This window comes from Rhinolophus hipposideros, assembly GCF_964194185.1.
Source record: "Rhinolophus hipposideros genome assembly, chromosome: 16".
Taxonomy (NCBI): Eukaryota; Metazoa; Chordata; class Mammalia; order Chiroptera; family Rhinolophidae; genus Rhinolophus; species Rhinolophus hipposideros.
This window is the reverse complement of record NC_138062.1, coordinates 24,377,155-24,401,951: the sequence shown is the minus strand read 5'-3', so window position 1 is coordinate 24,401,951 and position 24,797 is coordinate 24,377,155. Positions and strand designations below refer to the sequence as shown.

At 40.9% G+C, this 24,797-nt stretch overlaps 1 protein-coding gene across 4 annotated transcripts in view; it reads right to left on the bottom strand.

Annotated features, from left to right (window-relative positions):
• TRIM2 (tripartite motif containing 2) overlaps positions 1–23,471 on the bottom strand; it is a 131,021-nt gene extending 107,550 nt beyond the window's left edge. The window contains exon 1 of one of the 4 annotated variants that reach the window (XM_081077314.1): positions 23,356–23,471. Coding sequence is in view for 1 of the 4 variants with exons in the window: in XM_081077310.1 (XP_080933436.1) it covers positions 23,201–23,206 (6 nt within the window). In the remaining 3 variants the exon portion in view is untranslated. Of the gene's footprint in view, positions 1–22,669; positions 22,854–23,200; positions 23,329–23,355 lie in introns of those variants that run through there. The other 3 variants (XM_081077310.1, XM_081077307.1, XM_081077313.1) reach the window with 3 other exon arrangements.
• Positions 23,472–24,797: the final 1,326 nt, after the last annotated feature.

The following is a 24,797-nucleotide window of genomic DNA, read 5'->3' as shown; positions in this document are numbered from 1 at the left end:
GGTGTGGTGATGGTAGGAATTATTATTCCCGTTTTATAGATACTGAAACTAAGAATCAGAGAGTTTAATTAACTTTCCAAAATCACCCCGCCTGGAGGCAATGAAGCCAGGTTTTCTCTATTCCACCACGCTATTTGCTGAGCAGAGGTATGTGAAACACTGAATCTATTGGGGGAAAGATGTTTCCCAACACAAAAGGAAAAAAGAAGACTAAAAGTTTTTAAAGAATTTTAGAGGTCAAAACAAGTAGTGTGACTCTCTTTCTAGTGGGATGAGGACACAAACGACTTGGAAAAAAAACAAAACTGTCAAACTTTTTCTCAGTTTCATTTTCAGAAAATAACCATGGAACTTCAGAAAATGAGGGATTTTCTAAGTAATCTGACCAGATATCCTCATTTTTCAGATGAGAAATCCGATGCCCTCCAAAATTAAGTGACATGCCCAGAGTTACATAGTCAGATAGCAGCAAAACCAGGAATAGGATTCAAGTCTCTTAACTCCTAGTCAAGGGTTCTTTCTACAATATCAAACACACAAAAATTAAGACATCAATCCCAGATTACTTTTCACTAAGTATGTCTCAAATTCTCCACCTCTCCATAATATTAGCAGACACAATTCCTACGCTCTATAACCTCTGAGTGTAATGACCTACCAAATGTTGGACATTCTCAGTGATTTTATTATGTCTTCATCATATGTTTTGTTAAAAACCAAAAAAAGAGAGGGAAATTCACAAATTGTAATCTGGGAAGGACTATATTTGAACTCAGTTCATTTTAACACAGGTAAACCTCTTAGAAAGGTGGGACAGGAAACGAAATGAGAACAAAGAGACTTTGAAAACATAGACTTTGCCAGGAATTTCATCAAGAAAGCACAACTACGTAAGACTGAAACTCTCTGACGAAGCTGTTCGACACATTCCTCAGGCCTATTTCTTTCTTGACCATCTTATCCCTTGGCATTGGCCTATTGCTGTTATTAAAAATAATACACAAAATAGTTACAGAGAGCAATGTATGCTCTTTTAAAAGATGGGGAGATGACATCACTAAATTTCAATCCATTAGATTGAAATTCAATCTAAATTTCAAACCATTAGATTAAGCAATTCAGAAAATTGCTATATGCCCTTTGAGAATGCTCATCATCCAATTAAAATTTTACCCTTGATCCGAAACGGCAGCCTCTTAGTCATCCACCTCTTGGCAACCTGAGGCTTCAATTACCCATAATCAGAGCTTCATCCAACCCTTCTAAGGATCTGAAGCCCCAGTGAACTGACTTTGTTCAACATCTCACAGTGTACTCACTATCAAACCCCTGATTTGCTAACATACAAAATACTGTACTGAAGGAAAAACATTAAATTGTCTACTGATATTTTTTTAAAGTGATATACAGATAACATTAGATTTCCGTGTTAGAAGAACACGTAATAATATGGCTCATGGAATTAGGGGGAGCCACAACAGAGGCCCTTTGGATAATATAAGGATGAATTGTCAGATCCCTTAAGTCTTCCTAGATGATTCTAGATATTACAAACTTCTAAGCCTAAATTACCGTTTTGTCCTGAAAATAAGACCTAGCCGGACAATCAGCTCTAATGAGCCTTTTTGAGCAAAAACTAATATAAGACCCGTTTATATTATATTATATTATATTATATTATATTATATTATATTATATTAGACCTGGTCTTATATTATAGTAAAATAATATCAGGTTTTACATTAATTTTTGCTCCAAAAAGCGCATTAGAGCTGATTGTCTGGGTAGGTCTTATTTTTGGGGAAGCATGGTATATATTTTAAAAATCCATTACTGTCATTTTTAAGGAAATAAAGGGGATATGTAGGTAACATGGCTTAATAAAGAGGAGAAAACAAAGATTTAACCATCAGTGGCACTGAAGGATTTTGTAGCTAAATGGACTGCAGAGAGCTACGATCTTTCTTGACTTTGACAAGGCTTTTGATTTTGTTCTGCTTAGCTGCTCCTCAATGCATTGTAAATTATGGATAAAAATCACTCACTCTTAGGTCAGCCCACAACCCGTTAAAGAGATGAAAAGTTCTGAACATATTCCATTAAACTGTCATCATCCTCAAATGCATTTATCCTTAGTAGATGAGACATTATAGTAGATGAGTTTATAATTATGTGGATGTTCCATATTTATTATTCTATAGGATTTCTTTGTACTAAGAAAGACAGTGATAGTAAGGCTTAAAGTCAGGTTTCATATGAAGTTGAGCCATGAATGAAACTCTGTTAACCATACATCAACATGAATGTATTTTCATTTTTCCAACCTTGCTGATGGATTTTTATAAGCCTCTATGGTTTTTTGCTCTGACCCATGTGACCAATGGCCCACCTTTGTAAAATAATGGGTAAAGTTAGGCTGTAGCTGTGGAAAGAGAAGTAAATTGACTTACATGGTGGGCTGAACCATGGCCTTGGGCCCATTTGCCCATCACCTAGTCCATTGAGATAAACCATGACAAGCTTCAATACCACAAGTTTTTCAATTAGCTGGAGACCATCAGTGACTTTGCTGAAAACCTAGTTCACAGTTAATCCCAGGACCTATATAATAAAGGGTTGTTCTAGATCCAAGTGTAATGCAGGGTTTTCACCAATGACGCAAATGATAGAAGAAAATGTACCATTAATTTTGAGGAAGCCGCAAGATGAGTCACCCCTTCAGAAGTGGGAGCAGAACTTAATAATAATGGTAATAATATGTATACAGCATCTGCTATATGGCAGGCACTGTTCTAAGAGCATTTACATGCATTAACTCATTTAATGCTCCAACTGACCTGAGGCAGTAAGTACTCACACTCATTTTACAAATGAAGAAATGGAAGATAAACATTCATCAAGATAGAAGGGGTCAGTCGACTACCAAGAGAATAAAATTCCAAAAGGATTAGCTCAGAGAAGGAAAAACAAACAGCAGAAATAAAATATGGGAGTAGAACTAACTAAGGTTAGGTAGGAATAAAAATATCAGGAGGCCCTGCACTAGTTACGCTGTAACACACAAGCGTAAAACGACAGAAATGTGTTCTCTCACAGTCTGGAGGCCAGCAGTCCAAAATCAAGGTGTTGGCAGGGTTGGTTCTTCCTGGAGGTTTTGCATTGTCACTTGGTTTAAGAGGAGGAGGAAGCACCCCATCCCCCTGTCATGGTTCAGGGTGGGACAGAAACGCTCATACCCCGACAAAGAAAACCTCAAGGTATGTGATGGCATTGATGTCACAAAATAGTTTCTGGCCACCCCCATAGCAAGACCTTCACAGTGGACTCGTCTTGCTTTGAATCATGAGTGTGGACGGCATCTACTAATTTTTTCTTGACTTTTAAGGCCTCTGTTTACATTGCTACAGAAAGCATTCTGTTTTAGCGTTAAAAAAAACAGAAATATATATATACATATATATATATGTATATATATATATATATATATATATATATATATATGATTTGTGACTATAAATACCTATAAATAAATTCTGATCTTTCCATGAAAACATTGCTCAAACATTCTGAAATTAAAATTTATCATATTTATGACATGGTAATGCTTAATTAGAGTTATCTTTGTATAGAACTTTCTTTTTATAAACAACATGTTGTACAAGCAAACTTTGAATTTTTAATATCCTATATTTTTTAGAGTACATAAAATAGCCTTCACTACTTTATGGTAGGGGATTTTATTAGAATCTATTGCTTTTTCTGGACAGTACCAACCAATGTAATATCATCAATCTATTTGGGCAACTGACAATTTGTGTTCTCTGTAGGCCAGCTTTCCCACGTAGGCAAAGCTTGTTTTTTTTCTTTTTCTTTTTCTCACTCTTTCCTTTCTGGGCATTTCTTAAGGTCGGGAAGAGCCGACTCTTTGTGATATGAAGAGAGACATGTAGCAGACAAGGTGTGGCTGCAATTCAGTGAGAGGACACGGAAGAATGGCCCTGGCTTGGGAGGGCAGTGCTACAGCATTCAGGGACTTGGCATCTGGGACAATACTTGAAAAGCAGCCCTCAGGTGCAGCTAGCTGGTTCTTAGGTTCTGTGTAATTCTAGGAGAAGATTCTGCTCAGGGCTGTCCCTTGAGTCCTAACAAGAATTCCTTCCTTAATGACAAAGCATGAGAATGTGGGGCCCTTCTAGCTCCTTTTACGGGTTTAATGAGGGTGAAATGGTTCAATTTTTTCGAGGTGCATCTGATATACACACTATTTCCTAGAAAGTCTCTTTTAAACCTCCTATGTTTCTTCTTTTTTTCCAACGCATGAAATTCTGAAGACAGTTACATCCCATCCTTAGTCTTTCATTTAGTTAGCTTCATTGAATCACAGAATGTTACAGCCAATGTAACCTAAGAGGTCATTACGTCATAGATAAGTAAACTGTGTCCCAAGGAGCTGAAGTGACCCACTTCCCACCACTCAGAGCAGACTGTCCCTCAGGCGGTCACATGGCTTCTCAACCTCGGCATTATTGATATTTTGGGCTGAATAATTCTTTGTTGTGGGGACAGTGCATTGTAGGATGTTTATCAGCATCACTGGCTTCTACTCACTAGTTACCAGAAGCACCTCTTCTCCCTCCTCCATTGTGACACCCAAAAATGTCTCCAGACATTACCAAATGTCCCATGATTTTTCCCGAAGGGGAAAAAACCAGCTCTGGTTGAGAACCACTGGTCTAGCAATTTTCTCAGCCCTTGCTCACAGTGGTCTAAGGAACAGTCAGTTTTAATAACAGCACCTTCCTTTGTTCACGCCCACTCATTGGCTGCTCATTGAACCCAATCTTTCTTAACAAACTACTTCTTAAGTGAGCACCCGTGTCATGAAAAACCTCTCTGGTCCTGTGATTCTCCTCATGTAATTTCCCGAGTCTACGTCCTGTCTACCCAACTCCTTTCTGAGCTCCCTGAGACGGGAGGCACATTCTGCCTGATTAGCATAACTCATCCCAGAATTGTCCCTACTGCACACAGGGCAAGCGACAAAGCAGAAATACAATAAATGTTATTGGTTAAACAACTCCTCAGGGAGGCCTGGCTCTTTTTAAACACGAAGACAAAGTTGCTCAGATCACACATGTAGACATCGGAGCAAACGTGAAAGGAACATCCCCAGAAAATGACAGACTGGCAGTCCCCGCTATGGTTCCAGAACCATGTACAGTGAGAATGCAGGAGGCAGCCGAGTAACCTCACGTCAGGGTCGCACAGCCTCTGAGATGGATGTTCTTTTCGCTTTATGTAAGTGAGGTTGAAACTGAGTAAACTTGAAGCAAAAAGGCCCACAAGGTCAAAACGAAACACGCTGAGATTTCCAAATTTTATGATAAATGAATAGCTGTTTTGATGAGGAGCCTGCCATTCAAGGAACTAACCACACTCGGTGCTCTTTTGGCCAGAAAGTTTTTGTGAAAAGAAAGAATCGACAGTGTTCTCAGGGAACTACAGTGAAAATGACTCATTCATTCATTCACTCATTCTTTTTTTAGTCATTAGATGAATACATAGAAAGACAAAAATGGAGACAAAGGGCAAATCGCTGTGGAACAGTGCTGCCGAGGGAACATCAGGAATGCCTGTCTAGGAAATTTGCCCTACAAAATGGTATGTGAACATGGAATAGGACACCGTTTACACAATTTGACTCCTATAAGAAGGAATGACATTTCCCACCATAGGGAAAATGGCAGGGGCAGATGGATGCTTTGGGTGGAAGTGCATCAGCAGGCATGAGGCTGGCAGCTGGGCCTGTGCTTCCTTAGAGGTTTCTCATAAGGAGAGACCTCCACCTCTCTCCTTATGGGAGACACCACTCCACCTTCCCAGGACAGGAAAAAGCAGCAGTATTGACGGCAATGACCTGAATTCGGAAGGGCCGATCTTGGCTGTGCATACAGTGGAGTTTCACTTTAAGGTCAATCACAGGTGAGCAATGCTGAGCTCACCTATCCTTAAACCTGGGATCAAAACCACACCCAGGCAGGGCGAGTGGTTGGCTCCATTGGGTAGAGTGCAGTGCTCATAAGACCAAGGTCACCGGTTTGGTCACCTTGTGCTCAAACCACAAGGTCTTGAAGTTTACACACACAGACACTGGTGTCCAGCTCCGCTATGATACTGCCACAAATAAGGTGTTGGTTTTCTAAACATCCCTTAAAAAACACTCAGGTGTCATGTCTTAGATAACCATGGTAAAGGGAGTTTACAAAAGAAAGGGAGTTTCTTTTCTTTAAAAAGAAAAGAAAAATCCAAATGAGAAAGAAGTATTTTTTTGTCTGTCTAGCTTATTGTCACTTCTATCTTTTGTGCTTCAAATTTCATATATCTGACACTCTCCTGCAGTCAAGTTCAATTCTAGGCCCCTAAATATAGCAGCTTTCCCCAATGCATTTTCCTAGATCTACTATACAACTACCATACAACCCCCTTCCCATTATTCCCAATCTTTCCGGAGTTCTGCCTCTTGCAGTCACAGTGAGGCCGTCCTTGTTGTGGTGTTAGAAATTCTCACCTATGCAGCAGTCAAGAGTGGAGAATGCTGTCCTGTGCACATCATTTCCAATCACTGCCGGATGGAATCAGTACACCAGAAAAAATTGCACCGGCACTTGACAAAGACGTGAGAACAGGGATCATTTAAGCCCCGTGAAAGTATCCAGCCATTCAAGAGTTGCTCAAATTTTGTTCAGATACATACGGTTACCCAACATCTTGAATGCATTTGATAAAAGTGACTTGGGAGATATGATTTGTTCATCTTTGAGAGTTCATTTTCATCTTATCTGTCTTTACAGCAAAGCACCAAGCCTCTGTATCTCTGGCCTTGGATACAAGATGGGCACACAGCAGGCATTCAATACACATTTGTGTGCTGAAGGAACAGTTATGATCAAACCCAGGCTCTCATCAATACAGACACAATTCCAGACGATATTGGGAGTGGAAACCTCCTGAAAATTGGGCATCACCAACTCCCCCAATGAAGTAGTTCCACAGTCAGTTAAAAATCACTGTAATGGACAACTGCCCCGTTTTCTCCAAAAAAAAAAAAAAGTCAATCTCATTAAAAGTGCAGGGGGTGGGGAGACTCTAGGAAAAAAGTACAAGAGACATACCAAATACAACGTGTACGGACGTTCCATTCTGATTCTACAAACTATAAAAAGATGCTTTTGAGACAGTTTGACTATGGACTATGTATTAGATAATACTAAAAATTACTGTTAATGTTTTAGGTATGATAATTATGTGATGGTTATGTGTTTTTTAAGCCCTCATCTGTCATCCATGTTGAAATATTTAAAAATGAAACGACACGTCTGGGATTTGCTTTCAAATAGAACAGGAAAAAAACCAAACCTAGCAAAAAACATTGGCGAAATGTGGATAATTATTGACACTGGCTTTGGGTTCACTGAGGTTTGTTATGCTATTCTTTCTACTTTTGTGTAACTTTGAAATCTTCCAAAAGAAAAATATTTCAAAAGTTACTGAAACCACAATCTCCAACCCTTGAACTAGAATGTACCATCTTTTTTCCATTAGCTAATTCAGGGCATACTTACTGAAACTCCACTATGTTGACAGCATTGGGGTAGGAACTGTGAGGGGTCCAGAGTGACATAAGACATGATCAAATATCAATATGTCTAGGATAAATATCTATAGTAGTTGATATTTGGCCACTGGGGCATGGAAAACCCTGATCCTTCCCAGATGTTGGATATGCTAATCTGCAGCCCAACAGCCTGAGTTCTAAAGCTGAATACACCCTTTACGAACCAGGCGATCTTGGGCAAACCACTAACTTTTTCTCAGCCTCCAGTTTCTCATTTATGAAAAAACAGCTAGTGGTAGTACTTCCTTCATAGAGTGGTCATGTGTATTAAGTAAGATAACAATAGACCCAGCCTAGTACCTTCCTAAGCTATTGAAAAGGAGTCGCTAATAATAGTTTACATTATTTTCTGGTTATGAGCAGCCCACCAGTAGCCCTTCATGAGATTAGAAAGAGGTGGTCCTTTCTCAGGGCTGGAGTAGCTCTGAACAAGGGTGAAGGGCTTGGTGAGTGGAGGGATGGCTGGTTTCACCCCACAGGGGTCCCCCTTGTCTAGAGCTCATAGTTACGCTACATGTAGGGCCTCTGAATAGGTTTCCCAGGCCCACCCTGATCCCTGTCAAATTTCCCAAGTGGAAAATTTCTCCAGAGCTTGCCTACGATTTAGCATATAGGTGAATGTATTCAGCACTCAGAAAGCAGATCCTAGGCGTTAACAAACTTGGTTGGGGATTGTCGTGGCGGGATTGCCGGATTTTAAAAAAAGCATCTATGCAGTAGATATTTTATAACTAATTCCCCCCAACACTACCCACTTCACGACCACTCTGCTCCTCTACCAGTCTGGGGTAAGGCTACACATACCATTCCTGATTGATTTTAAAATTGTACAGATGCTCCTTGACTTATGACCCAATAACCCCATGGTAAGTTGAAAATATTGTAAGCCAAACATGCATTTACTACACCTACACGACTGAACATCATAGCCTAACCTAGCCTGCCTTAACCATGCTCATCACAACATCCAAAAAAATGCCGGCAACACAGTACACTAGAGTATCATTTGTTTACCCTTGTGATCACGCGGCTGACTATGCTCACCAACCGTGCCCAGCATCACTAGAGAGTATCGCATCGTCCAGGAAAAGATCAAAAGTATGGTTTCTACAGAATAGTATGGTTTTCGCCCCATCACCAAGTTAAAAAACTGTGAGTCGAAATGTAAGTTGAGGACTGTCTGTATTCTCACGTTTCCTAAATGGTGGTCATAGGGATGGTGACTAATGTATGAAGGAAGATGAATTTGAATGTTTCACTTGAAATGAAAGTGACTTTATCATCAGCCTTGATTACACTTTGTCTTGTTTTGTTTCTGCCTCCTCCTTCTCTTCCTTCTCCTCTTTCCCTCCTCTCCCCCTCCTTCCTCAATTCAAAGGCTGACACTGTTAGCCCCAACAATCAGGCCATTCTCTTCCACATGTATTTTGCTTTGCAGTGGATTGAAATGTACCATGCACATCCCAGCTGCAGGCGCCATTGATGCTTCCACGGATAGTCACACAAGTGCACATCTGTTTTGTCCATGCAGATGAAGCTACAATGTGACTGATTGTATGGATGCCGCTGCAGAGAGACACATGCCTCGTTCACACAAAGTACTGTGCTGCAGGGGGAAATATACATGGCTCACATGTGCGCCATATTTAGGCATGCGTAGATGCCACGCATAGACCGTCAGAAATCAAAAATTCAAATCCATTCCAATTACAATCCATCTGGAAGGCTGGAGAAATATTTCACAAAGTTGGTGCTGTTGTCAATGTTATGGCAAAGGATCACAGGGAGCCTTCAGCAATACTAAATTTTTTACATATGCTATGGTTTAGGAATATTTACTTTTTCAGTAAAACATCTTATATATATATGTATATATTCATATATACCCTATATACTCACACATATACATTTGTATACATTTATGAAACTTGAATCACACCAGAAAAATGACAGGTAAAAATGCTACCTCAAACAGTCAAGTAAAATTACACCAAAATTCATATACCAAGGTACAGTGTGATAAGCAGGGCGTACTAGGTCAGACAATTAAGTCCGCAAACTCGTCCTAGAAAAAGTGCTACATACATCATTGCTGAATATCACCATGGTCACCTTAAAAGTACTCCCCTGGGGAAGCTATACACTGACACCAGCACCTAGTCCAATCTTCAAAGTAATTTTGGAACTCTTTATGGAATGGCCATCAGAGCTGTCATCGTATTACCCTTGATGTCCTGGATATCATAAAAATGTCTTCCTTTCAATATTTCTTTTATTTTCGGCTAAAGCAAGAAATCACTGGGGGCCAGATCAGGTGAGTAGGGAGGGTGTCATTTGTTTACTGGCTTAAAACTCCCTCACAGACAGTGCCATGTGAGCTGGTGCATTGTCATGATGCAAGACCCATGAATTGGTGGTGAAAAGTTCAGGTCGTCTCACTTTTTCATGCAGCCTTTTCAGCACTTCCAAAGAGTAAACTTGGTTAACTGTTTGTCCAGTTGGCACAAATTTATAATGAATAATCTCTTTGATATCAAAAACGGTTTGCAACATCGTTGCAACAAGTTTGTGAATTTAATTGTCAGTCTCATATCACAGTTTTTCTTTGAATAATCCAATAACTAAGACTCTTGCCTCCCAGATAAAAAGTGTAAAGATAATTAAATAAATACAGTATGTTAAATCTATACTTTAAAGCACAGTGCATGGGTCCACATTTTCTGAGGCATGCAATCACAATGATATATTTCTTTCAAGAATCGACTGGAAATAATGGGCCCAAGTCTGTCATGAATAACAACCTCTCTGCTCTTCAATATAGATTGATTTCTTGAAGAGAACAAATTGCCTCCACTATTACAGAATTTATATCAAACAAAAATCTTTTAAATAATTTTGAATAAGTACTAGATTAGAGCTGAAAAAAATCAACACTTTGAGAATGTATTTTTAACAATGCAATTAAATCAACCACTATTTATTACTATACTTTCTAATTTAACAAACATTATTTTATATCTTTAAGCCTATTCAACAGGTTTCATTTGTGAAAATGGAAAGTTAACATTTTGAGTTATTTCAACAAAAATATAGTTTTAATCTCAATTGTGATTATCCAAGATGTGTGTTATTAAGGTCATTTTCTTCTAACTCTGTGCTTTCCACTGCTTGCCTTCAGTCACTTTATACCTATATACAGGTTTTTTTTTTCTAGTTTCAAAAGCTGTGAATGATCTTTGCATCAATTCAATTTTCATCTATTATTCTACCGCACAGAAATGATTACTTAAAAATTTAGCATCATCCCAGATGGTTTTCTAGACAAACATTATTAAAACGGTACTTATTAAAACAAACTGATGCACAGTAATTTATAACTTCTTTTACTTTTCTACCAATATATCATGGATAACTTTCCTTATGGAAATATTTAGTGCTATAAGCTCATTTTTCAGTGTGTAGTTGCATAGTATGCTGTTTTATAGATGTAGAATAATTTATTTGACCAATCCCCTAACGTGGGTAAATTAATATTATAAACAAATGCAGAAACAAATCAACCTATCCTTGTACATTCACTTTTGCAAATTTAAGTAGCTGGCTATATTTTCCTTGCTTTTAAAAAAAATCACCATATAAAACTCTAGAAATAAATTAGCAAATGAGACTTGGAAAGTACATGTATTCACATTTTTTATTACTTAAACATATTTTGTCATTTTCTATGCTTCAGAGTCAGAAAACATATAGAAGACATATTCTAGGTGGAGGGATTTAGGACCACTTTCAACAACTCTTGCAAACCTGCGCCCATTTGGGGACAGCACGCCTGGCCTGTCTCCTCCCTAAATTGTGTTGTTTGTGAAGCCTTGACCACAGTGTGTCTGCATCTCTCCTCTCCTGAACTTTTCTCTGGCCAGTTGCTCCTCTTCTTCCATTCTTACCATGGGAGAGGTACGGTTCTCTGTCACTCCATGGTCTTATGTTTAACCCAGAGGCAAAGATAATTCAAACTGAAAAATATCCACGCTAATTCTAAGTATGGCAGTGAACTGAAAACAGATACCTTCTTAAAGACACCCAGGGTAAAGCCAAACATGAAAACTGAATATACAAAGATTTCAAAATAAACATTGTTTCTTTGCCATTTTGTTGGACAGCTTTTGATCCTTTTGTAACACAAAATTTTCATTCAGGACTTCTTTCTATGTTGCAATTTAGCACTGCATCATCCTTATGTCATCATATATATTTTCAATGGCCTATTTGTTTAGAGACTTTTTCCTTTTCTTATTGCCAATTCTGTGAACAATGAGTTATTTCAGTGGGAAATGCCATACTATCTTTGCAGAAAGATGATGTATGCAATTGTATTTCTTTGTGCTTTCATTGGTTTGGTTGGTGTATTATAAAAGAAAGTGTTTTTTTAAATACAAAATAGATAGCCTAGGTTAAAGAGAAATAAAATTCAAATGTGCTTTTTGCTCACTGGGCATTTATGGTTCATTTTTAGGTTGGAGTCACCAACCGCAGGGCTTAGGGAACTTGACCAAGGTCAGACAGCTAGTAACTAGTGGAGCCAAAATTTGAACCCAAACATTCTGGCTGCAGAGTCCAAATTCTTGATATTACTATATGGCTGATTCTACCTCACACAGCCAGCTCTGTGGTTAACTAAAAAATCAAAATAATAAATAATAATAATAGTAATAATAATAATAGCTTCTACTCAAGAAGAAAAATTTAATCTGAAGTCACCAGACACTCCTGGAAAGTAGAAGCAACACCAAACTGAAACCTGAAGATTAAAGTGAAGTCTGCATAGTTTATACCATATACCGAATGCAGGCATACCAGATTCTGTACACTTTCACGCTCTCAGAATGGTGGAAATCAATTTTATACACCCAAAGCAGAAGAATTCTTAGAAGACTCCTTAGTCTTAGAAGAAATTAAATGTTCCCACTAAAGAAAAATCCTCCCAACACTGCCGTTTGGGATCTCCCAAAGAAACAACTGGCTCACTGCCAGATAATTCTTCAAAGGAGATCCACTAACTGCCAAACCCACCAATCACACAAAGACTGCAATCAAACACTTTAGAGCCTCACTCTTAAGTATGTGTGGACTGTCCAAGTTCACCAGACATTTGAAAAAAGAGAAAGTCTAAAACAAAAAAATCCAAACAAACAAAAAAGGAACTCTCTCCATCCACAGAAACAATACAGGGAGCAGAAGAAAGGTTTTTAAAATCCACTGTATTTACTAGAGCCCCCTCCCCTAGAAGAATATATTGCATCAGAATACATAGGAAGAAAAGATAGTTCACATTGAAGAAAATGGAAAGGCAATGGCAAAGGACTTTCCAGTACCAATAGTAGAGACTAGATGGCAGAAGAGTAGCCTTCAAAGTTCTGAGAAAAAGATTATTTTCATCTGAGAATTCTATACCCCACCATACTAGGAAGTGTGCGGGTAGAATCAAGTCATTTCAGATATGTAAAAAACCTTGTATGTACCCTTTCTTTAAAAACTACTGGAAGATGTATTTCAGAAAAACAGAATTAAATCAAGAAAGAAAAAGACATTAGGGTCCAAAAAAAAAAGAGAATCCAAAACAGGAGAATGAGAATGACAAAAGCAAGTCCCAAAACAACCGCATAGTGGGAGTAGAGGAAAAAGCAGCCCAAACTGGAGTGGAACTGAGGCCTAAGAGAGAAAAATCTCGGAGGGAAGACATGGAGCCAATGAAATGGTTGAAATTTTGTGAATGAAAAAAAAAAAAAGATAAATTATGTGATATATCTGCTGGATCATTTGAAAAAAATATTAATAATAGGTCTGTAGAAAATATAATGAAAAAAATGAAGTGATCATTAGCTCTGGGTAAAAAAATGCAGTATAGGGACAGCCGGGTGGCTCAAGTGGTTAGAGTGCTTGTGCTCCTAACATTGAGGTTGCCGGTTTGATTCCCACATGAGCCAGTGAGCTGCACCCTCTACAACTAGATTAAGAACAACGGCTTGACCTGACCTGGAGCTGGGCTGCTGTCAGTGGCCTGGTGGCTGGCGTGAGTGGCTGGCAGCCGGCGAGAGATGCCGTGAGCTGCTGTGAGCTGACTGGTGACCGAGTGGCTCAGCTGGGTAGAGCACAAGGCTCATAATACCAACATGGACCAGTGAGCTGCGTCCTACGCAACTAGACTGAGAACAGCAGCTTGACTCGGAGTTGGAGGGGGGGAGGGGGGAAGGAGGGAAATGCAGTATATAAAAGGAAACATAATTATAGTAAACTACTTGGCTCAGCAGTGACAACATTTATATAGTTATAATATAAATAATGATTCAATCAAGATATACTATAATTAAGTTGCTGGGAAGGAAAAAGAGAAAATAGAGTATAGGAGAAGCAGCTAACTTCTCATCTACTGTGACTGATAATACCTAAATTGATCAATAAATAGTAGTGTATGTATATGTACAGAAATTCCAGGCTGGTAATATTCCTGTCTTCAGAGTGAGAATTAGGGAGGCTGGGGACCAGGGTGAGAAGAAGACTTTTCATTGTTTTTATCCTTTTTTTTTCTTTTGAATTTTGAGTTATGTAAATACATTGCTATGTGAATAAAAAAAGAAAAATAGCAGGAAGAGGACAATTTTCACAAGCATGGAAACAAAGAATGGCTAAGAATATTGAAAGGGGTTGTCTTCAGGGAGGAGGATTGGGAGATGGGGTAGTAGGGAGGTAATGGATAATTAGCTTTTAAAAATACCATTTTGTTTTTAAATTTAATTTAACAAAATTTCATTTTGTTTTTAAAATTAAGTGCATGTATTTATTTATGTAAATAAAAAAGTTAAAACAACATTAGACTATGAGGACATTTTTTCAGGGAGATGCTAACTTAATTGTACAGGTAAACTGGGTGAAAGAAAACTTGGCACAGTGGGAATTTGTGCAGATGTCAACCCTACATGAGCAAAATGCTAATGTCCTTAATAACACTTTTCTTCAAACACCTTTTGTCTACAAAGGTACAGTATAAAGTGGATTTGTATGCCGATAACAAAAATAAATACAACTTAAGTCACAAAACAGGGACATGTCTGTCAGGTTTCTTTACTTCGCAGCACATGTTTTAAGATGTAAATTTAGAAAACTGATTCCAGAGTACACAATAAGAGTTATGATTTTATAGAATCAATAATCTACAAGTTTCAGAAATTCACAGAAACCACCTAACGGCATTAAATCAACTATGCAAAGCAGTCTTGTATATGACCACATGCACTTGGGTAGTATAAAGCTTATTTTCCCCATGAGTTCTTGGAGAAACTAGGTTCTTACATGTTCTAGGGTTCCACCTTCAAAAAACTATCACCTGTAAGAAAGACATCCTCTCACCCCTCAACTCTAGAGAGCATGGTATATGTCTCAACTCCTTTCTTTAATTCGCTTGGTCCAGTGGTAACTGAGCACTTGGGCACAAGTGGCCAAAGGAAGATTCACCTAGAGTCGCATCCTGGTTTCCAACCCTGTGGTCTGTTGGAGCTGCCTCACTGGGAAGAAGAGTCCTTCTACTCACTAAGGTACCATTTTCACTGAAGCCTGTAATAGCAGAGACCAACACCTCCTATCCTTCTTGCTCTGCCTCAGTTCAGAAGCTACTGTTTTGCATTTACTCATTTACTCACTGTGGTGGTGAATTCTGTGTGATCACTTGACTGGGCCACAGGGTGCCTAGACAGCTGATCAAACATTAGTCTAGATGTTTCTGCAAGAATGTTTTTGATGATATTAGGATTGTAATCGGTAGAATAAAGCAGATTGCCCTCCATAATGTGTGTGAACCTTATCCAATCAGTTGAAGGACTGAACAGAACAAAAATACGGACCGTCTCGTGAGTAAGAGAGAATTCACCAGCAGACTGCCTTTAGACTTCATCTGAAACACTGTCTCTTCCAGCCTATCACCTTTTGAACTAGAACATTGGCTCTCCCTGGGTTTCCAGCCTACGGTCCCACTCTGCAGACCGAACTTGCCAACCTGCATAATCATGTTAGCAAATTCCTTATAATAAACAAACAAACGAATGAATGAAATAAATAAATATCCCATTGGTTCTGTTTCTCTGGAAAATACTGTCTAATACACTCCTTCAAACAAATTATTATTGAACACAGACTATATGCCAAGCAGTAAGCTAAGTGTCAGGATAAAGAGTTAAAATTACAGTCCAAACCCTTGAAGATTTAAGGAATTTGGCAATAACATAGACAACAAATAGTTTCTTCTAAGAGAAAGTTGGCAAGTTGGCCCCACATAGAGAGAATGTGCACATGTGTTTCATTTAGGAGCTGGAGGCTTCACTGGGCTTATTCATGATTAAAGCCTGACCAAGTTTGCTTAAGCACTTGGTTTTTACAGTCTTGCTTTATCTGTTTTTTTCCAGTGGTTGTAAAGGTTCCAGTGAAAGACTACAAATTTCCACTCCCTAATAATAAGTCATCTGCTGAGGATGTACTGGCTGGTGGTCCATGGAGTAACCCTACTTACCCTTTTGTATGGGTCTTAGATAGAGTTTACCACCTTGGAATACTGCCCAATATCCAGTCATCTAGGAAATGTGTTGGATATGTGTTGTAGAGGTTGGCTTGTGAAAACTAGATGATACAAAGAAAACTTACAAGTGTACTGCCTTGTCTTTTAGTTCTTTGAGCATGAACCATTCACTAATTAGGGAACTCTCATGAAACCAAAACCAGGGAACAGAATATTCCAAGGGATTCTTCTGTGCCTCATATTAGATGCAGAATAGACTGGAAAGAGCACTGGCTTTAAACTCAGACAGGTCTGAGTTAAACTTCTATGCTTGCTTCTTAGTAGCTGGTGACCTTGGAGAATTTATTCAACCTCTCTGGGCTTTGGCTTTCTTTCCTCTGAAATGGACAACAATACCTTGCCACAGGATTCCTGTTAGGACTGAATGGGACCATGCCTGCATAGTAACAAGGACAGTGCCTGCCATACACTACACGTGCTCAATCAATGGAGGTTACTTTTTAACATGGAGCGTTGGTGTACCTTTGATCCATGTCTGTGCTTGTAAAAGTGGGGATTGGTTATAAACATTTACTTGCAAAGTGTTTCTGTGTAAAGGAAGCATGACAGTCCTCATTTCAAAATTTTGTATTGAGTTTTTAGAACCAAGGACCTATTTTAGTTCAAGTACAAGAAAATCTTTGTTACTCAGAATATTAGAGAATTGGTGCTAAATGGATGGCCAAAGAATCTGGCCAGTAAAGAGTTAATTCACATTGGGCAAGATGATCTGCCTGGCTCCCTCTCCCTCCTGGGGAAACATAAATGTGAATGAAAGAACAGAAAATGGAAGGCCTTACTGTTTGTGAGGCGGAGAGCTAGCCCCCAACCCTCCCCATTCCCCCTTAAAAAATGAAGCCCAGAAGACAATTATCTTCTAAAAATCCTTATACTAACTCACAAGACTGATTTGTTTTCCTTTGGGGAAGCTCATGAGATCAGTGATTTTTGCTGGATTATCTCAGAAATGCTTATTCCTAGAACCTTGGTGGGGTGAGGCGGGGAGTGTCAGATAACACAGCTTACTGAGCTCAGTGATTATGTTGAACAAAGAAATTAAAGACGGGAAGGAAGGGGAAGAGAGGGGAGAGAAATTTCAGAGAAACATTTCACTTAGGAGGTTTATAAAAACACGTTTCAAAACTATAGCGTGAAGATTGCAACTGACTCATATTCTAAAAATTGCACTAAACAGTTCTGGAAAATTGTAAAATAGAGACGTAACAATGGAAATGTATTATGCATTGCCAAACCAAAAACATAGTAAAGTTGTAACTTTCACTTAAGATAACTAAAAAATAAAGGGGTATGGGGAAATGTCCAAGAAGAAGATATACTAGTGGAAATTAGGTGATCCCATACTACATTTTAATAAAAAACTTCTGAGTATTGAATTTTCACCAAGTTTATCTGTCACAGAAGTTAACTAGCAGTCACGGCTTACTATATCATTAAACTCAAAGCTACTATTAGTTCTCCAGAAAGGCTGGAGTCCAATGCAGTGCTGATCGTAGACCACAGTTTACCACAAACCATCGTGGGAGATGGTCTTCTCACAGGTTTAGAGGGCTGTATTTAAATTCTGATTAACTTGTTCAAGTATTAGAGTTTGAATTATAGACCTCCCCCCAAAAAGAATAAAACATCCAAGCAGAAATTCAAACGGTCATACGGGAATGTGTAAAAATTCAGTAAGCTTTTTATACAAGTGGTACACGAAAGCTTTCATTTCCTAAAGACTCTACAAAGGCTCCATATTGTCTTGGGAACAAATTCAACATCCTCATTCTGATGTAGAAGTTGGGTAGAGTCTCATCTTACGTCTTTGTCTTTCTAACCATCCTCAACACAGGTTAAACATCTGTGTTCCATGAACCACACTGGACCCTCCACATCAATCCTCTACGTTCCTTAAAATAATGCAGTGGTGATCCCCATTTACAGATGAGGAAACTGAGGCTCTGTGTGTGAAGCAAATTGCTCACACACCTTTGGGATACAGCTCCCAATCATCTGTTTGCAGAAAGAAGGCCTATCTTCTTTCTCCCCATAAACTATCAAAACAGAGACGCCAAATCCAAGCTTAAGCTGTTTGCCTTTGGGTGAAAAATGCCTCCACCTTCTCTGTTTCCCTTCCAGTTCTAGACCATTCCTCAAAGCCCTGAAGCCACTAGCCAGAAGGACCCTGATTATACTCACAAACACCAATGTCCCCTCCTCCAGCGTTTGATTAGACAGTCTAGCACTCGACCAATACTTTCTTTGTTATACTCTGTGTTTTTGTGTGTGTAAATCTTTCTTCTAAACATGGTGGCAGATAGCTAATTTTTAAAATTGTCATATGCTTCCTTCTTTTTTTATGCTTAGGAGAAACAGGGTAATCCAATGAATAGATTTAATTTAAAATTTTCTACATTTTTGTTGCCCACTATATAACTATATATTAAGAATAATTTTCTCTTTGGCTTGCCACTATGTAAGAGTAAGAATAATATACTTTGAAATAAAATTTCCAATGGATCGCTATTTATTTTAAAAGGCAATTATGGTTCCTAGTATTGCATAATTGAGCTCTACTACTATTCTTATGACTCTGATATAACAAGAATCTTTGATCAGGTAGGACAGAGCTGAATAGTCATGAATAGACAGTTAAATGTTAGCCAGCACTATCATATTTCCCCTTAATTTTTCAACCATCATCATGAAGAAGTTCAAAAGAATGGATTGGAGTTTTACCTTCTCCTTCTGTCCCTGGACACAGTTAAGTACATCTTCTGTTAGGAGTGAATTTGCCAAAAAAAAAGACAACAGGAAGGTTCTAGAATAGAGAGGCAACTGGATAAACTCCTTAAGAAAAAATATCAGTTGCTTATGTAAACTCTGGTAGGCAGCCCATCGGTTAGGATTCCCCACAAGCAACCTGTCATTATCAAGCCAGAAATGGGCAGAACTTGATGTTCCAGGAACGGAGGTAATTAATGTATTTAACGGTCAGCCTGGGCTACAGCAGGAAGACAGATATCAAGTAAGTCTGGTGCCAAAGGGCACTGCAGGTTAGTCCCACTTAGAGGAGGATGGAGTGAGAGAAAGCCATTCCTGACAACAGCCCTCAGGCTGCATGGTGCTTTGAAAGGAATGATACCCTCAGTTGGGCCCCACCTTACATGCTCCTTCTCTGAAGTTGGTTCCCAACTGGTGGCAGAGGCTGACAGGGTGGAATGTGTTCATCTAGGATTCCAGTGAAAGAATCAACCACTGTCTTCACGTAGTCATTAAGAGAGAGAAGATTATGCCAGGGTAGAGTATCCCGGCCCCACCTAAGTCCTTGGCAGCTCAATATTAGAGCTGATGTGGCTTCTGCCCACCCCTCCCCACCCCCTAAGAAACACATTTCCAGGTTTGGGCAACCATAATCCAACCGAACACCTGAATCCTATCTCATTCCCTTTTCTCTGGGCTTTTTCCACATTCTAACTTCAAAACTCTCCTTCCTTTCTCGTTGATAGTAAAATCTTTGGATCACAGGGGCTGTGTTTTCAACTTTGGAGAACCGAGAGACCAGCAAAAGGACTGAAGACAGTATGGCCACGGCTTTGGGAGGTTTTTCATCACCATGGAGGGGAGCCCGGCATCTGTTTCATCACTCTGGTTTTGCATGCTTACCCCAGAGCCTACGGAAAGTGAAAAGGGGCCGTGGCTAATGCATGCTGATTCCATTTATGTACGGTGCCATCTTGCACATCTTGCACAGAGAATTTTCTTCAGTCAAATATCCAGAGAGATCTATTGAGGAGCAAACACTCAGCCAGAAAGACATGGGACTTCAGAAAGAATGAGGCAGAGAAGTGTTTCTTTAAGTTAAACAGAAAGCATAAAAAACCACAGAACTCAAGCTAGAAGAGGCCCTGGGAGAGCAGCTCGTCCAGCCCCTGCTCCACCCCTGTAGAGAAGGAAAAGTCCAGGGCTGAGGTTGACCTGTGGGCCAGCTTCACCAGATAAGCTTTCTTTGGCAGCACAATATTCTTTTAAGTGTTTTTCTCTTCATTAGTTGCCAACCTTTAAAGCTCTGGAGATTTCATATTAATACATGCAAAACTAGATTTCTGGGTTCCCTTGATAAAGTAGAAGACCTGACAACGCTGGCAGATAGCCAGGTATGGATCACACCTGTCCTCCCTAGTTAACCCCCATCAGGCTTGTGTGCTCCCTGCTGGCCTCTGGAGACATTGACTTTGCCATCTTAGGCATGACCAGTGTTTCTCTACCTATAGGTAGTGTTTCACCCAGGGAGCGCCGACCAAGTATCGATACCTGTGCTCGCACTAGTAAGTCAGAATCTGGGCCTGGGAAGGGACCTAGGCCTTCAAAGAGTTTTAAAGCCTCAGGTGATTCTACTGTTAGGTTTAAGAATGGCTAAGGGTAGACCATGAAGGGCAGGTGATAAACTATTCTCTTCTTAAAGCTCCTCAGTGGCTCATTTCTCTTTCACCATTTTTGAAGTTCTTCATTGTATCCTATCAAAACCTGGTTTTCTCTTATTCCATTCTCAGCAACTCACACACAGCCTTGGATTTTTTTTTTTTAAAGCTTCTTAACTGCTTATTTTGGTGGTTTCCTTCTGAACCCCTTCTCTAGTTTCACCAACTTCTTTTTAAAGTACAATGGACAAAATTAGAAACAATACTCTAACTGTTAGTTTACTAGAGTAGAAGTATTTATTTCTGGTTCTATCATGTCATACTTAATATCTCAGAATCACATTAATTTCTTTTCACAATGCTTTTCTTTTTACTTAAACATCATCTGGTTTTAGTTAACAAGGAATTCATTTGGAAAGACCCTAGAAACCACACTCCAGGATGGAAAACCAAGATTTGGAGCAAAATTAAAGCACCCAATATCAAGTCTCATTTTCTAGTTAGAGGGACACCAACCTTTCCCCAGGGCCATAACCAGTGTGTAAAATTAAAGTGGTCATACACATATCCTTAACAGTTTTAGTTCTTTACCTATAAATTAATTTACAATCATTAGGTTAGTTGTTTTTAGGCAATTTCTAAGCTGATTTGATGACTTTTTCTGGGGGTTGTTATTTAAAGTTTTTCCATTTTGTAGGTTTTTTTCTTTCCTACTTGCTGTCATTAAGCCAATCCTCAACTTTCAGGTAATAACAGAAATGCTGCTCAGTGGAAGACAGAACTGGAACACCAACACAAATTTTAACAGCTCTGTGAGATATCACTCATTATACCCATTTTTCAGATTTAGGAAACAGAGGCTTGGAAAGCTTAAGCAGCTGGCCCACAGCTGACTGCCAAAGCCAACATCGCCTGAGTCTTGCCACTGGCTGGCCCTTTGGGAAAGGTGAAGCTTTTCGTGGCCATCATCAGCCTCTGACGCTGGATACCAGACACCACATCAAGAAACCGAACCTCAGAGACGGTGGGAGTTAGGCTTTATTTAGATCTGGCAAGAGCAGAGACTGCGTCTCTATATCACACACTGGGGCCTGAACCAGATGGACGTGGAAATGCACAAGAAACATTGAACAGGACATTCTGGAGCCAGGTGACACTGTTAAACGCTCCTTGGAACCCCTAGGAAAAAGCCAAGGTCCTTTCACAATTGTATAAACCACAGAGAGACCCTTGCACGATGACAGCTCTGTAAAGTTGGAAATCTTGTTCAGAAATAAATATAAAAAGGAAGTTGAACTTCAAGATGTCCTTCAGCAAGCCATAGAAAACACCACACCCCCTTTTTCACCCTCCTACTTTGGGGAGAAAGGAGGGAACTGAGGTCTTTTCGCTTTACGTCGTCCACAAAAATGTCTGCCCTGTTAGAAGGCAATATGTGAGGAGGGGAAGAGGAGTGAGCTCGGAGCTCTGAAATCCCAAAGGCGCCGAGATCCCAAAGGAACACGGAGATGCTGCCCGCCCCCCCCGCAGCCACGCCCAGGCCCCTGCAGGACCGGCCGCAGCGCACAAAGGTTCCCCCCGCACCCCGCCCCCGCAGGAAAATACGGGCCTAATCTAATTGTTTCCACCCAACAGTAAAATTCAGCTTCTCCCCTTTCCCAAAAAGGGGTGGGGATTGGGGCCGGACAGGGCTACCCCCGCTGCCGAGGCCCGAGGTTCTTTGTGCATCCGCCCCCACAGCTCAGGACCTGCCCCCGAGCCGAGCGCTAGAAACCCGGCCCTCAAGCCCCCTCCTGCAGTCGCCCAGGTTGTCGCCAGCGCGGACCCCCTCCAGACGAGGAGGCGAAGTGCCTGGCGAGGCCGCCCGCAGCCGGACCCCCGCGCTCCGGCCTCTCCTCGCGCCGCCTCTGCGTCGGGGCCCCCGGGCCGGACGCCTCAGGAGCCCAGCCGCGCGGAGCCACGGATACTCACGGTTCCGATTGCTTCCGCGAAATGCGCGCACGGCCCCCGCCCCCGGTAATCAGAAAGGAGGAAAAGTGCTCCGAGAGCCGCCTTTCAGGCAGCGCCAAGTGACCAGCAGGCCGCCCGCTGAAAGCCCCTCATTCTCTGCAGGCTCACTCAAAACTGCTCCCGGGGCCGTCCACGCAGCTGCCACGCAGGTTTAATAATTATGTCAGACAGCCCCTCCCCCCATAAAGAGACACAAAGATGACAGGCTGGGGACCGAGGTCCGCAAGTCTAACCGCAGGCGCCCTGGCTCGGCCCCAGCACGCCGCAGCTGCCAGCACCGTGCGGAGGCCCACCAGGGAAAGGTTCAGACGCCAGCCTTGACCTAGGAATTCTCCAGAACCCTCAGTTGTTGCCAATGCACCCCGAGCATAAATGCGCTCCTCTTCCCAACGGGGTTTGTGAAACAAAACAAGAGGCGGGCGCGTCTCCAGTTAACCTAACCAACCTACGTCTCAAATGTGAAGGGGATTTACTTAAAGGAACGCAGCAAACCTCCATCAGCTGTCTGCTTGGTTGCTGGGCATTGGTGGGACATGCTGTCGCCACGCAAAGCGCAGGAAGCTCATGGAACTGCGCTTCCCTCACGTTCTGGTGGCGCCCACGAACGCTCCCGCCTCTCCCGAGGACTCTGGCCAACAGAACCTTACTGTCTCGGGGGCTCCTTGGCAGATCCTCCTTGACCCGCACCATCTCCAGAGTGCGGACAGCTCCGCGAGAGCGACTGGATTTGATCAAGCCGGCAGGAATTAGTGGTTTTGGTTTGCAAGTGAAAGCGCTTTATGAAAAGCACGGTACATGTAACCCACGTGCGCAGGGCGCCCCGCAGCCCGGCGGCCACGCCCCGCCCACCCCGCGCACCTGCCTCCGCCAGGAGGCGTTTCCGTGGAAACTCCGCAGGGCCGGTGCTCCCTGCGGACGCGCTGTTACCCTGACAACTGCGACCTAGCACTAGGCGGTCCAGGGCAGGATGTCGATGGATGCCTGTGTTCCATCATAGATCCAAAGAGATTCAGAGAGTGGTAGGGCAGGAATAGGAAGGCAGCGACATTTGGGAATGGAGGCGGAGCCGCGCGAGCCCACCCGTGGGTGGAGTTAAGTGGACATCCCAGACCCCTCGGTACTGCCTCGCTCATCCCTCCCCCTGACCAAGCGAGTTTAAACGTGGTTTTTAGAATCAATTCCATCATTCTCTTCAGCATATTTACTTTTCTCTATTCTGCTTAAGATACTATTTTAAAGTTATTTTCTCTGGACTCAGCACTAACTAGCTCCGGGTAGAAGTGAGGAGAGGCCCATAAAGATGTGTGGAGGGGAGACCTGGGGAATGATAGTATTTGACTGTGAATGATCTTGTGCACAGAGACTTCCGAATACAGCCTAGCACCGTCAGGCTATGATGCACACATGTTTACAAAATTAAATGCACTATTTCAGGTGACGGTTTTGGGTAGGGAACAGGGAAGGGTAGATGAGACTCCCCACCTATGTTTAAAATGTAAATGTTCCTATTCCATCTGGTTACTTTTGGGTATGGACATTTTATATTCATCAAATCACAAATAGAAACTAAAAAATAAAATGAAACAAGTTCATGAGCTTTGTGAGGCCTAACAGGACTGAATACACACACACACACACACACACACACACACACACACACACACACAGTATTGGTTTCTCCCTACTATAAATTGTATACTTCATATCTGAGTTACTAAAAGTTAAAAATCAGTGGCCTATTTGAATTAAGATTTCACTGCCTACATTACAATACGATCTCTGGGTTGAGACTTTTTCATGCTGGTTGTCAGCTGGGAACTTCTCTCAGCTCCGTAAGGCTGTCTACATTCCTTCTTAGGCGCCCCTTCCATCTTCAAGCAGTTAGGACACATTGAACCCCCTATGCTTTACATCTCTAACTTCCTTTTTTATCTACTGGCTTTTAAAAGGATCACATGCTTAGATTAGGCCCAACCAGACAATTTCCCTTTGCCACATAAGATAACAATCATGGGAATAATATCTCATCAAACTCACACTCAAAGAGGAGGGGATTATACAATGGTGAGGGTCATTGGGGGTTATTCTT